This window comes from Panthera tigris, chromosome A2 (assembly GCF_018350195.1).
Source record: "Panthera tigris isolate Pti1 chromosome A2, P.tigris_Pti1_mat1.1, whole genome shotgun sequence".
NCBI classification, from domain to species: Eukaryota; Metazoa; Chordata; class Mammalia; order Carnivora; family Felidae; genus Panthera; species Panthera tigris.
Window position 1 is genome coordinate 93,031,379 of NC_056661.1, and position 14,683 is coordinate 93,046,061.

General features: G+C 37.8%; 1 protein-coding gene across 4 annotated transcripts; it reads left to right on the forward strand.

Moving 5' to 3' along the window:
- The first annotated feature begins 602 nt into the window (after nucleotides 1-602).
- Nucleotides 603-10,595, forward strand: STEAP1 (STEAP family member 1). Of its 4 annotated transcripts, none has more exons than XM_007076732.3 (5): nucleotides 603-707; nucleotides 4,482-4,593; nucleotides 6,850-7,362; nucleotides 7,948-8,112; nucleotides 10,234-10,595. In XM_007076732.3, exons 2-5 carry the CDS (start codon nucleotides 4,513-4,515, stop codon nucleotides 10,489-10,491), a joined length of 1,017 nt encoding a protein of 338 aa, XP_007076794.1. In that variant the 5' UTR covers nucleotides 603-707; nucleotides 4,482-4,512; the 3' UTR covers nucleotides 10,492-10,595. The 4 variants fall into 4 exon arrangements, with proteins under 4 accessions (XP_007076794.1, XP_007076795.1, XP_042821951.1 ...); XM_007076733.3 differs by having other exon boundaries at nucleotides 626-707; nucleotides 4,508-4,593; XM_042966017.1 differs by lacking the exon at nucleotides 603-707 and adding an exon at nucleotides 1,890-2,072.
- The last annotated feature ends 4,088 nt before the right edge of the window (nucleotides 10,596-14,683 follow it).

Genomic DNA, 14,683 nt, shown 5'->3' on the forward strand with positions numbered 1-14,683 from the left:
GAGGCGAGGAAGAGGAGCTAGCATGGAGTTGAAGGGCTTATGACAGAGTTTGTGCAGTTTCGCGTGCAAGATTTGCACAATTTAGTGGGCAAGTCACTCTCAGAGATTCAGATTCGGATTCCTCAACTGTAAATAGCAGTCACTTGCCGCGAAGTTTTAAATGGACTAGCTAAGCTCTAAAGCAGTCCATGTCATAGTGTGATCTGAGAGTGCTCCAGCATCACCTGGGAACTTGTTAGAAATGAGGAAACTCGGGTCCCATCCCAGGCTTGAGGATCAGGAAACCCTGAGGGAGGCCCCAATCAGTGTGTTAGCAAGGCCTGCAGGTGATACGCATTAAAGTTTGAACACCACTGCTCCAAAGAATTACACCAGTGTTCGTTACTTAGATTAACCAAAGTGGGAGGCCGAGGAGCAGACCTGAGGCAGGAGACAGGGCCATTTGAAAGAAAATTGGGAGCAGCCAGGTTGCAATGTGGGGATACCCTTGATTGGGTCTCTGGGACCTCCGAGGAATGCCACTCCAAGGAGCCGCGCGGACTCCAGGCACCTGCAGGTGGCGCTGGACGGGCCACTGACACGGAGGCGGGGTCTGCAGCCAGAGTGCAGGCTTTGGACTCCCAGGGCTCGGACGCCGCGTGGGGCTGGCACTTCCCCGCAGCAGTTGCGCCGCAACTTACCGTCCGGACGGTTGCGCCTAGAAGCGGGTGAGTCCCTAGAATCGTCCCAGCTCGCCGCTTGCTCCCCGTCTCCGGGTGCCCCTGGGAGGGCGGGCGCGGGCTCTCAAGTCTCGGGAAGGGTGTAGCGGGTTGCAAGTCTCCCAGCCCTGGGGCGGAGGCGCTCCGGGGCGAGTGTAGCTCAATTCTCCCCTTATGCGCGGCTCCAGGACGCGCTGCCCTCCTGCCTAGCTCTCCCCGGAGCACACTGCTCCGTTGTGGCCGGTCCAGGGGCTGGGAGCCAGGGACTCACAAGGAAGTCTTTTCGCTAGGGGCTTGGGGAGTATGATGGGTTATTAAGTTTGTCCTTCGGTTGGGTTCTGATGGCAAGTTTTCCAGCTTGGCAAAATCGCGGCGGGTTTGCATAGCATTGATGAATGGTACATGGTGCTTAAAATCGTGTGACTTGACTTCAGGTTTCCTAGTAACAGGAAGTTTTCATTTTAAGTTCTGGGAACATTAGTCCTACTCTTTCAGGATCTGGTTTGAGATTCAAGTTCTCTCCAAATAGTGGATCAAGGCTTCATATATGTCATGGGTCAAACCCACCAGAAGGGATTTATAGACATAAACATTTACAAACACTTCTAAATTTCTTTCCCTGTATTAAAAAAAAAAAAAAAATCCCACAATATCCTGACATTGACTAAGATTTATTTAACACAGATATTAAGCAATGCTTTAAAAAAAAAAGAAAAAAAAACAGCCCAGTGAAAAAAAAACATCTCTTTACATAGTTAAATGTGGTGAAACAAGTATATGCTTGAAAGTTTAGAAGGTTTGGAAATGCAAAGCAATTCATATTGTATTCTAGTCATCCAGTTTCTTCATATTCTAAACTCTTTGACAAAAACATGAGTCAGTTGGGCTGTGTCAATATTTAGCAGGAACGTCAGGTCAGCAGCCATCCTGGTACAGCAAAACAGAACAGTCGCATCAAAAATATGTTTTGCTTTTTAAATGGGATGAAAGTTAGAGAACTTTGGGTCAAATCTGGAGTTCCAAACATCTGAACACTATGTAGTTTCCTGGGTTTTTTTTGCTTTCATGAAAAGATTTTACTGTAGAATTTAAATTATACATTTGGTTAATGTCTGATGGAAACCAACATATTTGATTTGACTGGTATTTTATTTTCTTGGTTTCTGGCACAAATCTAACTGTGGACCACAGAGCCAACAGGCTCCCTCACTGCCCTGGACTTTTCCTTGGCCTTGCTCTTCAGTATGGTCTTCCTACAGTGCAGATGAATGGGTGGATACTTCTCCAAGGCCACTTTGCCTTTTCACCCAGATTCTGTATGAAGTGGCCCTCACTCAGCAAATGCTGCCAACTTGCTTGACGCCCCAGGACCAGGTCTGCAAGAGAGCCCTCACTCTTTCCGTGCCACAATCTGTCTATAAAACTGCCTTCCTTTAGAATTCATTGCATTACCATGCGGTTAGTTGTTGAAATTTCTGCCCTCTCCCCTAGACTTTGAGGTTTTGAGAGCAGAGGCTCCATCTCATTTAACTTCACATTCCCACTGCCTAATATTATTGTTCACAATAGAATTAATGAGTTTATATTGAATGAGTGTAGATTTGTGTGTTAACATCTTTGCCATCCTACAACTCAGAGTTAAAACATCTAAACGTAGTGCATTATATTTTGTTCGATTACAGTAGATAAAACTTCTATTCTTATTCGTAGACACACACCCACCTCCCAGAGTACTCTATAATGTTGGTTAAATCACTAAATGATTTGGAATAATATTTATTAAGGAAATAAACCGTGAGCTCCTCCAGAACAGACATAAAGTCTCATTTCTTTTTCCTCAGTGTCTATTATAAAGTTGAGTTCCATAAATATCTGATGATTGGCATATGCTTTACTCAGGAGTCTTTAAAATGCCAGTGATAGATACCCTATTGAAACTAAAGCAAAAAAGGAAATGTATTGGCTTGTGTGACTGAAAAATTCATTATCTGGTCTCCGGAACTCTAAATACTTAAAATATATCACCAGGACTCTTCTGTGTCTTTCCCCATTTCTTGCTTGTACTTTCGTGTGTTGGCTTTCTCCTGTTCTGTTGAAGATATCTTCCTCCTTATGGCATGTAGAAGAAAGCATAGAAGGCTCCAATCATCCCAACTTAAAAACATGTTAAAGACATCTCTTTATCTTCCACTTCCATTTATAAATATCAGAGAGGGACTCTAATAATTCAACTACGGTTGTATGCCATCTGTAAGCCAATCAGTGCCATCAAGGAAACAGAGAACTGTGATTAGCCAAGACTGAGTCATATGCCAAAGGAGGGCCATTTCTCCAAATGGAGAAAATGTGGGCAGAACAAAACAAATATCCTCAGCATGAACACTGCAAATTTTCAAGATAGATAATATATGGAAAATGTTCTCAGAGCACTTCAACAAAGGCAAATGGTTGGCATTATATAAAGATGGCTCCTCTTTATTTTTTGAGAAAAGCAAACCTTTAAAAGTTGGAGAATGTGGGCGCCTGGGTGGCTCAGTCGGTTAAGCATCTGACTTCAGCTCAGGTCATGATCTCACAGTTCGTGAGTTTGAGCCCCACTTCAGGCTCTGTGCTGACAGCTTAGAGCCTGGAGCCTGCTTCAAATTCTATGTCTCCCTCTCTTCCTGCTCCTCCCCCGCTCATGCTCTGTCTCTCTCTCCTTCAAAAATAAATAAAAACATTAAAAGAAATTTTTTTTAATAAATAAAAGTTGGAGAATGTTTAAAGTATTTTAAGCTACTCCTGGAAACAACTTTGCACTTAATAAAGTATTATAGGTGGTCTAAAATTCAGGAACACTTGGAATGTTTCTGTCAGTCAAGTTGTTGTATATCTAATCTGTTTTTCTCATTGAAGTGCAAATTGGTGAGGTAATCCTCAGAAATAAATTTAGAACTAATAAAAAACAGTGAATAATATTGTAATGTTTCTCTTCCTTAAAAAAAAAAAATAATAATAATGCCACCCCAAGCCTGAGGAGGACCTGTGAAGGGTGTTAAGAAAGAGATTCTTTTGTCAGGCAGGAAGTTTGGAGAATTGGCATGTCAGTGATTGAACACGATTCAACAACCCCTGTGGAAATATACTAACAGTTCATGTCTTACCTACAAAAACCAACCTGTTACTCCAATGAGAAAATGACACTCTGAACATACAGCTTTTGGTCCTTTATGCCACTATCAGGGTCCACCTTTCCAAAAGTGTCTGTTCTGTTTACTGTCTGAACCTCAAAATACATTGTCCCCATAAAGTCATTTAATTATTTCAGATTCCAGTATCAACCCCAAAAGTCTATTCAACACAACTTCCTAAAGGATAATCTTACATCAGCCAATTCCAACCTCTACTGATAGCATTGTGCCTCAAAAAAAAAAAAAAAAAAAAAAAAAAAAAAAAAAAAAACATTCCTAATTCTATTTACCTTTGAGCAGAGTTGGCTTTCCTCTAAATGAGCACCAGGAGTCAACTTCTTCTAAAATAAAAGGTGACATCTGACTCTTTGAATTCCCTATAGACATGTTTGTCACTCATTGCACCAATAGTCAACAAAGAAAAGCAGTTACTGTTGACACAAGGGCACTAGTTTGAGATTCTTACAGATTATGTGAGGTTAAATAGTAAATCAGTCACTATCTGTATTTTAATTATACTTTCTAGGCCACTCACGTCCTAATGTGAGTAAATTTTTCATATTGCCCTATCTATCCAACATTAGACTCAAAGAAGATAATTGTGTTTTCATAGGTGGCTGAAGCAATTCTATTTTACAGAATTAATGGAGAACAGACAAGACATTACAAACCAAGAACCTTGGACAATGAAACCTAGGAGAAATCTAGAAGAAGATGATTATTTGGTAATATAATAATAATAATTAATTAAAATCTAGAAACATGATTTTAATGCTGTCCTCCATCTCCTAGGGTTGTAAAAGTGATTTTCACCCTAGCTGCCTGATATCTTGACTCTGATTCCTGTCACTGATATTGTGATGGGTGAAGGTATAGTGTGGTATGTAAGAGAAAGTCTACCTTGATTGACTTGTCATGGACTTAGTTGAATAACCTCAAATAAGTCACTGAAAATCCTGGGTCTTGGTTTTTCAATAAAATGAGAGAGTTGGACTAGTTCATCTCCAAGGCCCTTCCAATTCCTTCTAACATACTGTGGGTCTAAATTTGTAGAAAGAGTCACCAGTGCCCATATAACAGTAATTTTGTGAGCATGCATTTTTTTTTCCATAGGTATTATGGCAGCTTACCAAGAGATCATCAAGTTAATTGATGATTCACCATTTAAACAAATAAATTCCATTTTGGAATAAGAATCATTTGTCCCACTTTTGTGCCACCTTACATTACTCGACTGAAAAAGTGTTGGAAATTTTTTGTTCCAAACCCTTTTCACCTTTCTAAATGGTATTGCCTGCAGTTGTTACAGAAATTATTTTACCTTAATTATTTTAATAGGAAAAATAGTATATATAATAATTATATTAGTGTTACTTATTTATATTATTTTTGTTAATTATTTTAATGGGAATAATAAGATAGTACTAGCACACATTCTATAAAATAAGTGTGCATAAAATAAAATCATCTTCATTTTTCAAGTTAACCATCTTACCTGCTGTTCTATAAATCTTCATCATTAACCAGAAAATTGATCTCAGTCGATTGTACTTAGATTGTTTTAACATGCAGAGATGACAGAAGCTGTATCATGCTCAACTCCCTTCTAAATGGAGCACCTGGAAAAAGCATTGGATGTAACAGTGATTTATCACTGAAAGTAAAAGTCAAATGGCAAGAGGCTACTTTTAAACACTAAAAATGATAGAGAACTATGTGAATTAAGGTTATTCTGCATAAAATGAGGAAATGAACAAGATCATGACTAATATTTTGAGCACTAAAATTTTATGGTTCTACATATAGAGCTCTAAGAAATGAGAAATAACATACTGGGTGAAAAAGAAAATTTATTAATTAAAGCAATACAATATGAAACATTCTAAGTTCTTATTTAGAAGTGTTGTTTTGTTTTGTTTTGTTTTGTTTTGTTTTGTTTTGTTTTGTTTTACCTTGCTGGTATATCAGTCAGTTGGGGAAATGACCAAATATTCAAAGCATTCTTCTTTTGAGTTGTTGACTGCTTAGAAATGCAACTGGGTAAAGAAGTATAACTTTCTTAGGAAACAGATCATCCCTATGGGATTTAACTACTTATATAAACTTTGCACCTTCTGATAGAGTAGTTGTCAATCACTAATTACACAAATGAGATATTTTAGAAATATAAAATCAAAGTATATCATGATGGAAATTAGATATTTTCATAATTGTAATGACTATATTCTTCTTGATCCTTTGTACTTGACTTAATGAAGAATTCACTCTTTAATTCTTTGTGGAGAGTTGCCCAGTAACCAATAAAAATATTATAAAACAAATACAACTATCTATGTAACCTACAAGTATTATTTTTACCGAGGATTCCTGAATTTTTTTTTAAGTTTTTCAATTTTAGTTTCCCACTTACATTATTCTATTCTTTGGTGCCTTCAACATAGAAACACAATGGTGTGAGCTTTAATGGAGATATCTTCGGTCTTAACAAAGCATGTATCCTTCTGTCTTACAGAAAAATGAGTAACAGAAACTAATGGAGAATCCTAGAGGCATGTGGGTGGCTCAGTAGGTTAAGAATCCAACTCTTGGTTTCGCCTTGGGTCATGACCTCACAGTTAGTGAGATCGAGCCCCGTGTTGGGTTCTATGCTGGCAGTGCAGAGCCTGCTTGGGATTCTCTCTCCCCCTCTCTGCCCTTCCCCACTTATGCTCACTCTCTCTCTCTCTCTCTCTCTCTTTCTTTCAAAAAATAAATAAATAAAAATTTTTTAAAAATTTATAACGGAGAATCCTAACATAGCTAAGTCTACCTTTGATCAGTGCTACATAGGACTATGACATCTTCAGCTAACCAGTATCCAAAAGCAAGGTTCTGAATGTCCTTTTTTACTAATAAGCACAATGAGCAAAATAAGTAATTAGTTGAAGAGAAATCCCATTATTTTGTTTAATTTTTAAATGTTTATTTTCTTTCCATTGTAGAATAAGGACTCAGGCGAGACCAGCATGCTAAAAAGACCTGTGCCTTTGCACACGCACCAAACAACCCATTTTGATGAATTTGATTGCCCTGCGGAGCTTCAACACAAACAGGAACTCTTTCCAAAGTGGCGCTTGCCAATTAAAATTGCTGCTATCGTATCATCTCTGACTTTTCTTTACACTCTTCTGAGGGAAATAATTCACCCTTTTGTAACTTCCCATCAACATTATTTTTATAAAATTCCAATCCTGGTCATCAACAAAGTCTTGCCAATGGTTTCCATTACCCTCTTGGCACTGGTTTATTTGCCAGGTGTGATAGCGGCAATTGTACAGCTTCATAATGGAACCAAATATAAGAAATTTCCACATTGGTTGGATAGATGGATGTTAACAAGAAAACAATTTGGGCTTCTCAGTTTCTTTTTTGCTGTACTGCATGCAATCTATAGTTTATCCTATCCAATGAGGCGATCCTACAGATACAAGTTGCTAAACTGGGCATATCAACAGGTAGGTGACAATATTGATAATATCACTAAACTAAAAAGTCTAAGTCATCTACAGATTAACTCTATCTTATTTTAATATCAATACCCCAAACCTGTCTTGAAATGCTGTGCTGGGAATGTAATCTGCATTTTTAAATGTTTTAGTGTAACTCTTCATTGGGGCTTGTTATAAATAGTTTTACGCTAAGGATTTTTTTTTTCAGTTGAAAATAGTAAACTACAATTTGAACAACATAAATACGTGTTTTGTTCATGGACAGAGCCACACAGCAACCTTCTGCCACCCTCATGAGATTACTTTGTAACTCTAATTGTTCTTCACCACACAAGCATGCACATTACAATTCTAAGCAGCAAATAACTATTACATAAATTAATAAAACAGATATGTAAATGTTGCATTCAAGGAAAGAGACTGATGTCTCCTATGTCACTTGGCTTAGAGGAATGCAAAAAAAAGTCACAGATTTGTGGAAGCTCCAAGTTAGTAGGCCCTCCCGTCATAGACGGAATGTAGAAAGAAGGAGGCTCATCTGCCAGAAACCAATGTTGTTTGCATGCCTTTCCTCTTTTTACCCTCTGGTAGGTCCAACAAAATAAAGAAGATGCCTGGATTGAGCATGATGTTTGGAGAATGGAAATTTATGTGTCTCTGGGAATTGTGGCACTCGCAATACTGGCTCTGTTAGCTGTGACATCTATTCCATCTGTGAGCGACTCTCTGACATGGAGAGAATTTCACTATATCCAGGTAAATTATATACAAAAGAACTCTGGCCCCTCAGAGAGGCAAATCTTTTTGTACTTATAATATCATCAAGTATATTGACTTTACACCATAAAAAAATGACAGATGGTTTTCCAATAGCAAAAATCCCACACTTGTTCCAATCAATAACGTGCTCTCCAATCATTTTTCCCTGTTGCTTCTAAATAGAAGTGTTTTCTAAACATAAATAAAAAGGCATTACTCGAAGAAAAATATTCTAACACTTGAAACTTGTTAGACAATTTTCTACTCACCTACTAACTACAAAGGTGATATTTTAGGAATTTAATATCCACAGTTTTTAAGTTTCCCCAAAATGAAAATATTCTTTTGCCTGTCCCCTGATTTTATTTATGCCTTTAAAGTTACACAGCTTGGTACTATCCATAAAAAAGCATCTCTCCTTGAAATACGGAGTTTTATCTACCGAAGATATTCTAATATCTAATTTTAAAGGCTGCTTTTTCCAACTTCCATTTCATGTAGCTCTCTCACTGGAAGTTGCTGTATTCTTGGAATTCAAAACTGTCTCAGATTTACTGAGGTTAATCTGCTAGTGGTAGATTACACCCTAAGAAGAGCAATGTGCCAGAATTCACATGGGGGATTCATGTCTGACCAGAGTCAAGGGACTACATTTAATTTAGTCACAGGCATTGCCAAGATTTTTTAAAGTATATTGCTTTAGCTTTTATGGGTGGGCATTTTTGGAAATTCCCACAAAGTCAGACATTCCCCACTATCTCTTCTACAGGTCTATACATATACTTCTACAGACACTTTATCAGGACATCTGATGAGGTTGGAAAATATGTCTCCATCTGAATTTTTCCAGTGGAGCTTAGAAATGGCACCACATTTTCCAAGCACAGTATTTGCTGATTTTGTAGGCTCAGCATGATAGGCATTAGAGTTCTCCATTCCTCATTAAATAACTTTCTTCTTACATTTGCTCTGCCTGTCACACATATGCTGAGCATCGCTTCTCAGATTTAATTAGGAATTCACACACTGCATCTTGACATTCCAGCCCATTCCCACTATGTACACAATACCTAACCCATAATAAGAATACAGTACACACTTGGTTAACTTGATCTTCAGCCAATCACATGTATTTTTCAATTAATAACCTAGAAACTTTTCACTTACAATTCAAGAACTAGTTACTGCATGATTTACCTTGGAGATTTATATTTGAAAATATAAACTTAGCTATTTGATTGTATTCGTTGGGGCTTAAGAGTGCTTACTGCTGAATAATTGTGAGTTGGATTCATTCTGGCAGGCTAATGACCATTTCCAGTAAAATGAATCAAAGTCAAAACTTATCTGGAAAAGCTATTGTCAGAATGCCATAAAATTACGTAGGTGAACAACTGTTTTTAAGCAACTTTTTCTGGATAGTGCCAGGTATCCCAGTGCAAGCTGAAAATTTTCTTCACATCTTCATGTCTCTATGTGTTGTTCAAACAGTGGAAATAATTGTTGGTGTTTTTCTACTTTATCAGGATGTTTGATTTTTAACATGGGCCAAGTTTATTCACTTTAGTATCCATGTACCAAAATCAGAGTCACTTACTTTAGTTGCTTTCATAATTGGTAAAGATCACTAATACCAAATTGATTTTTGCACTAATCTTCAGTCAACCCATTAGTATTTACTGAGCACCCAAAATGCACAAATCATTGTGTTGATTCTGCAGGGACCCTGTGATGAGTAAGAGTTCCTGATCGTAGATGTCTCTTGATAGAATGAAGGCAAATGCTCAAGAGACAAAGCGCCATCAAATAAATGTCATAAGACAAATGAACAAAATGTGGAGAAAAGGAAGACAGTGTTATTGATTGGCTGAGACTGAGAGGAGAGTGATTGTGGATTCTCTTAAATAACCTGGGGACAAAGACATTACCCAAAGTAAGGCGGGGATATGTGAAAAGAATGGAAAGATGTGAGTGGACATTATTGAGAAATATGATAGGGAAATAAACACAGGTGAATGAAAGAATTGCCAAGCAGCAGAATATATCCAGAAAAGGTCAGAAAAAATAAACTCTTACTGAACCAATCCCACCAACATAATCTTTTTTTTTCTTTTGCAGAGCAAGCTAGGAATTGTTTGCCTTCTGCTGGGCACTATACATGCATTGATTTTCGCCTGGAATAAATGGGTAGATATAAAACAATTTATATGGTATACACCTCCAACTTTTATGATCGCTGTTTTCCTTCCAATCGTTGTCCTGATTTGTAAAGCCATACTATTCCTGCCATGCTTGAGGAAGAAGATACTAAAGATTAGACATGGTTGGGAAGATGTCACCAAAATTAATAAAACCAAGATGTCTTCCCAGTTGTAGAACTACTGTTTACAAACATTTTTGTTCGATACTGATGTATTTTACCATAAACATTTCAAATTTGTATTTGTTTAATAAAATGACCACTTGAGGGTCTTCATGTATCTCTTTGGTTATGAGTCATGAGTTTGAAATATGTGTAGTTCTTTGTAGTTTGATTCAAAGCAATAAATAAAATAATCTTCAGCACATTCCCTATGTTCAGTAGAACTAACCATAATAAAACAATCGCATCTGATTTGTCAGAATGTATAGCATATTTATAAATAACAAAAGGCCATGAAGTACAAGTCCTTACTACTCACTAAAAGATATCATGAGCCATTAAAAAATGTATTATCTGAATCTACCATGCAAGTATATCTAGTATTTATGACTGTTGTTAAAGAAGTTTCATTTTCCTGTAGTGTCTGAGTGGCTCATCAGTTAAGTATGTGACTCTTGAATGCAGCTCAGGTCATGATCCCAGGGTCATGGAATCAAGTCCCATGTGGGGCTCTGCACTGAACATGGAACCTGCTTGAGATTCTCTCTCTCTCTCTCTCTCTCTCTCTCTCTCTCTCTCTCTCTCTCTCTCTCTCCCCTTTCCCACCCCACTCATGTGCATGCTTTCTCTCTCCTCTTTCTCTCAAAAGTAAAAAAAAATTCAAAAAGAAGTTTCTTTTCCTATAACTGGGTGTTATTCATGAAACAACAAACACAAAAAAACACAGATTCTGTCTATACAAGTAAAGAAACAGAATAATATCAGATATATGTCCAGGCAAAATAAAGCTCAGGGTCTCCAGGAGAAAAAGTAAATTCACTCTTCTCTATATGAGTTATGTAGAACTCAGTTGAACATAATACACTGGTAAAACCTTGAACCTGTTCCTCAGAGAGCAACGTAGACATCTGCTGTCAGGACTCTGCAACCCAATTGACTGTACTTCACAGGTTTTTTAAAATTAGCAAAACTAACCACCAACCATATCTTTTATGTAGGTAAACGATTTGTTATGATTAAAAACAATAGAACTAATGCTAAAGATACAAATTAGGAAAAATAGTACATTCACTGAGTGTTCATTTTTAAAAAAATTTTATTCTGTTACAAAGGACTATTCTGTATTACTACATGGGGACCAAGGAGGCTTCTGGAATATAAATTTGAGTTCTATGCACTATTGAGATTCAGACTTACAGAAACAGATCTATGTCTGCAGATAGTGAAGAAGACTTCAGAGTGGCACAATTGGAAACAGCAGAAAGTAGTGCCCTTGAGAAATAATTCACCATTAGAGAAGAAGGAATTTAGGGCTCTAGAATTGCAAAGCAGATCCTTCAGGGGGATATAACAATGGTCCACTTAACTAAGCATGTGATACATGTCATACCCTTACCAAGCAGCCCTGGGATGCAGCAATCAAGTGCTTGCCCTCTCATCTGCATTTCGTGATGGCATAGTGGCAGCATCTCCAGGACTGAGAGGAAGAACTTGAGCTCCAGCCTTCTGGCAACAAGACATCATGGCGGCTGCAGCTTAGGAAACAATCCACAATATTACAAAGATAGTAATTTTTTTAAATGAAGATTGTTACTGAGAGGATAGATAGGAGAGTTAATGACATATGATAGGAAGACAGAATTTGCAGGAATTCATTACCAATAGAATATGAGGAGCGAGGGAGGAGAAGGTATTTAGAATGGGAATTCTAGGATTTGGTTAGCATGGATGACTTAAAGAATGATGCCACGCGGGGCACCTGGGTGGCTCAGTCGGTTAAGCGGCCGACTTCAGCTCGGGTCATGATCTCGCGGTCCGTGAGTTCGAGCCCCGCGTCGGGCTCTGTGCTGACAGCTCAGAGCCTGGAGCCTGTTTCGGATTCTGTGTCTCCCTCTCTCTGACCCTCCCCCATTCATGCTCTGTCTCTCTCTGTCTCAAAAATAAATAAAACATTAAAAAAAAAAAAAAAGAATGATGCCATGGTATTATTTACAATAGCCAAGGTGTAGAAGCAACCCAAGTGTCCATCCACAGATGATAAATAAAGATGTGGCATACATATATACAAGGACATATTACTCAGCCATAAAAAAGAATGAAATCTTGCCACTTAAAACAATTTGCAGTGGATGCAATCTGGAGGGTATACTGCTAAGTGAAATAAGTCAAAGAGAAATACCATATAATTTCACTCACATGTGGAAATTAAGAAAGCAAATGAACAAAGAAAAAGAGTCATACATAAAAACAGACTCTTAAATATGGAGAACAAACGTGGTTGCCAAAGGGGAGTTGGGTGAAATAGGTGAAGGGAATTAAGTGTACACTTAGCGTGATGAGCCCTGAGTAATGTATAGAATTGTTGAATCACTATATTGTACACCTGAAACTAACATAACACTGTATGTTATACTAGAATTTTAAAAATAAATATAAATGAATGAATGGATGGATGGATGATGCCACGAAACAGAACAGGGAATTCTACAAGAGAAGATTTTTTAAACAAAACAAAAACTGTGAGTGTGTTCCGTATGTTGTATGCTGTTTACAATCATCTCAGTTGCCAAGGCATGCGGTGTGGTGTTTCAGTTTCAGCATATACACATGTAACTATGAAAGGCATACCGTTTTGGACAATGGGGGAGGGGGGAAACGAAGGTATTTCCCTGTTCCTTTGATAAGCTGATTTTCTTTTTTGAAACTTCTGATACAATTAATATGGTTGTGGAGCATAGTTATACAGGGTCTCACCAAAGCACAAAGAACAGTACCTAGAAAAGCTGCAGGCCAGGAGCCCAAAGTCTTTCTCCTCACAGCTCTCCTTTCTACTTAAAATGAAGTCTACCTAGGGTTTATTTTCTGTGAGCATTTTTTCTTTAGGAATTTTACAGTCTTTCATTAAAAAAAAAAAACTGTTAAAATGATGTATTTTTATTATTTTAATAATAAATTCATTTAATGCTGTTTTAAGATAATACGAAAGAAATTTATGATTCTGATCTGATTTTCAGACCATAGACCACATGTCTGAGGAAGCCTGTAAAGAATTATGGCCTATTAAGCACAGGATCTGTAAAATTAAACATATAAATTAGTAACAAAAATATGTGGTTTTCATTGGTAACATTAACTCTGGAATTGTCTTCCAAGAAAATGAACACGTTTTAGTAGCTCCTTTTTCTAAAACTGGTCTTCAAAGCACAAGTGTTAGAAATTTTCCAGTTTGGACTTAATGTTAAATTTTACTCGGTTAATTAGAAGTCCTCTTTCTTCATGCCAATTTTTCCAGGTGTTTTCAAGATGCCCTTTGAAGAGGTAATAAATTATTTGATCCATTTGTGGAAAATAATCCTGTGCTTGAGTAAATTAATGAATCACTGATTTGTGACCATTACACATGACCTGAGGCCAAAGTTCAGTCCCTTCTCAGCTAATTCTACTTCTTCAGCTGGTCAGGGGGTCCTCACGTTTATTGTTAGTGAGTATGTGACATTCCCAGAACTATTAATGGATGCCCACTTTAACTGTGCCAAGAACAAGTTGCCAGTTCATGCAGCTGTAAAGTTATTGACCTGGAAGAGACCAATGAGATCACCTGAGCTGCTAATCCCTTGCCCGGAGGCATGACCTCACTGAAATGAGGCTCCCTCAGCAAAATGTTTGTATTTCTGGACAATACTAAAGAGAGAGAAAAAGGAAAAGAAAACACAAGTGCCGGTATTGTAATGTGAGGAAGCTGCTGATCTTCCAGAACCCATACTCCCCTGCACATCAGCCAGATCAGGGAGTGGCTGGTTGGACAAGATCTGAGAGTCAGAGAAACAGGAAGCTAAGCTCAGGGATTACTGATGCCTTGGCCCATGACCTGGGAAATGATTTCAGACCTCCCCTGTCTTGTAACTTGAAGCTATTACCACAAAAGATAAATATAAATGGACTTACACCGTGGAATTATATAGTGTAAGAGTTGGAAGAGTAGGTTCTATTTCATTTTGTTAATACAACCTTTTTAAGCAAAATCCCTAACAAAAGCCCAGCGTGTAAGAGAGGTCAGTGTTGGAGTGGGCTTGTAGAACCAGAAGTGCCTTGTTACTTCTTCCATCCTGTTCCCAAGCCCCTGTGACAACTCGGGCTGCAGGCCCACAGTTTGAAAACCACTTCTTTTTACACAGAAGAGGAAACTAATCTTTTTGTCAAAGATGA

Excerpts from the sequence above, each read along its gene's own strand:
- STEAP1 (XM_007076732.3), top strand. The coding sequence starts at position 4,513 with ATGGAGAACAGACAAGACATTACAAACCAAGAACCTTGGACAATGAAA. Across the intron at positions 7,363-7,947 it reads TAAACTGGGCATATCAACAG|GTCCAACAAAATAAAGAAGA; the intron begins GTAGGTGACAAT and ends ACCCTCTGGTAG. Across the intron at positions 8,113-10,233 it reads GAGAATTTCACTATATCCAG|AGCAAGCTAGGAATTGTTTG; the intron begins GTAAATTATATA and ends TTTCTTTTGCAG.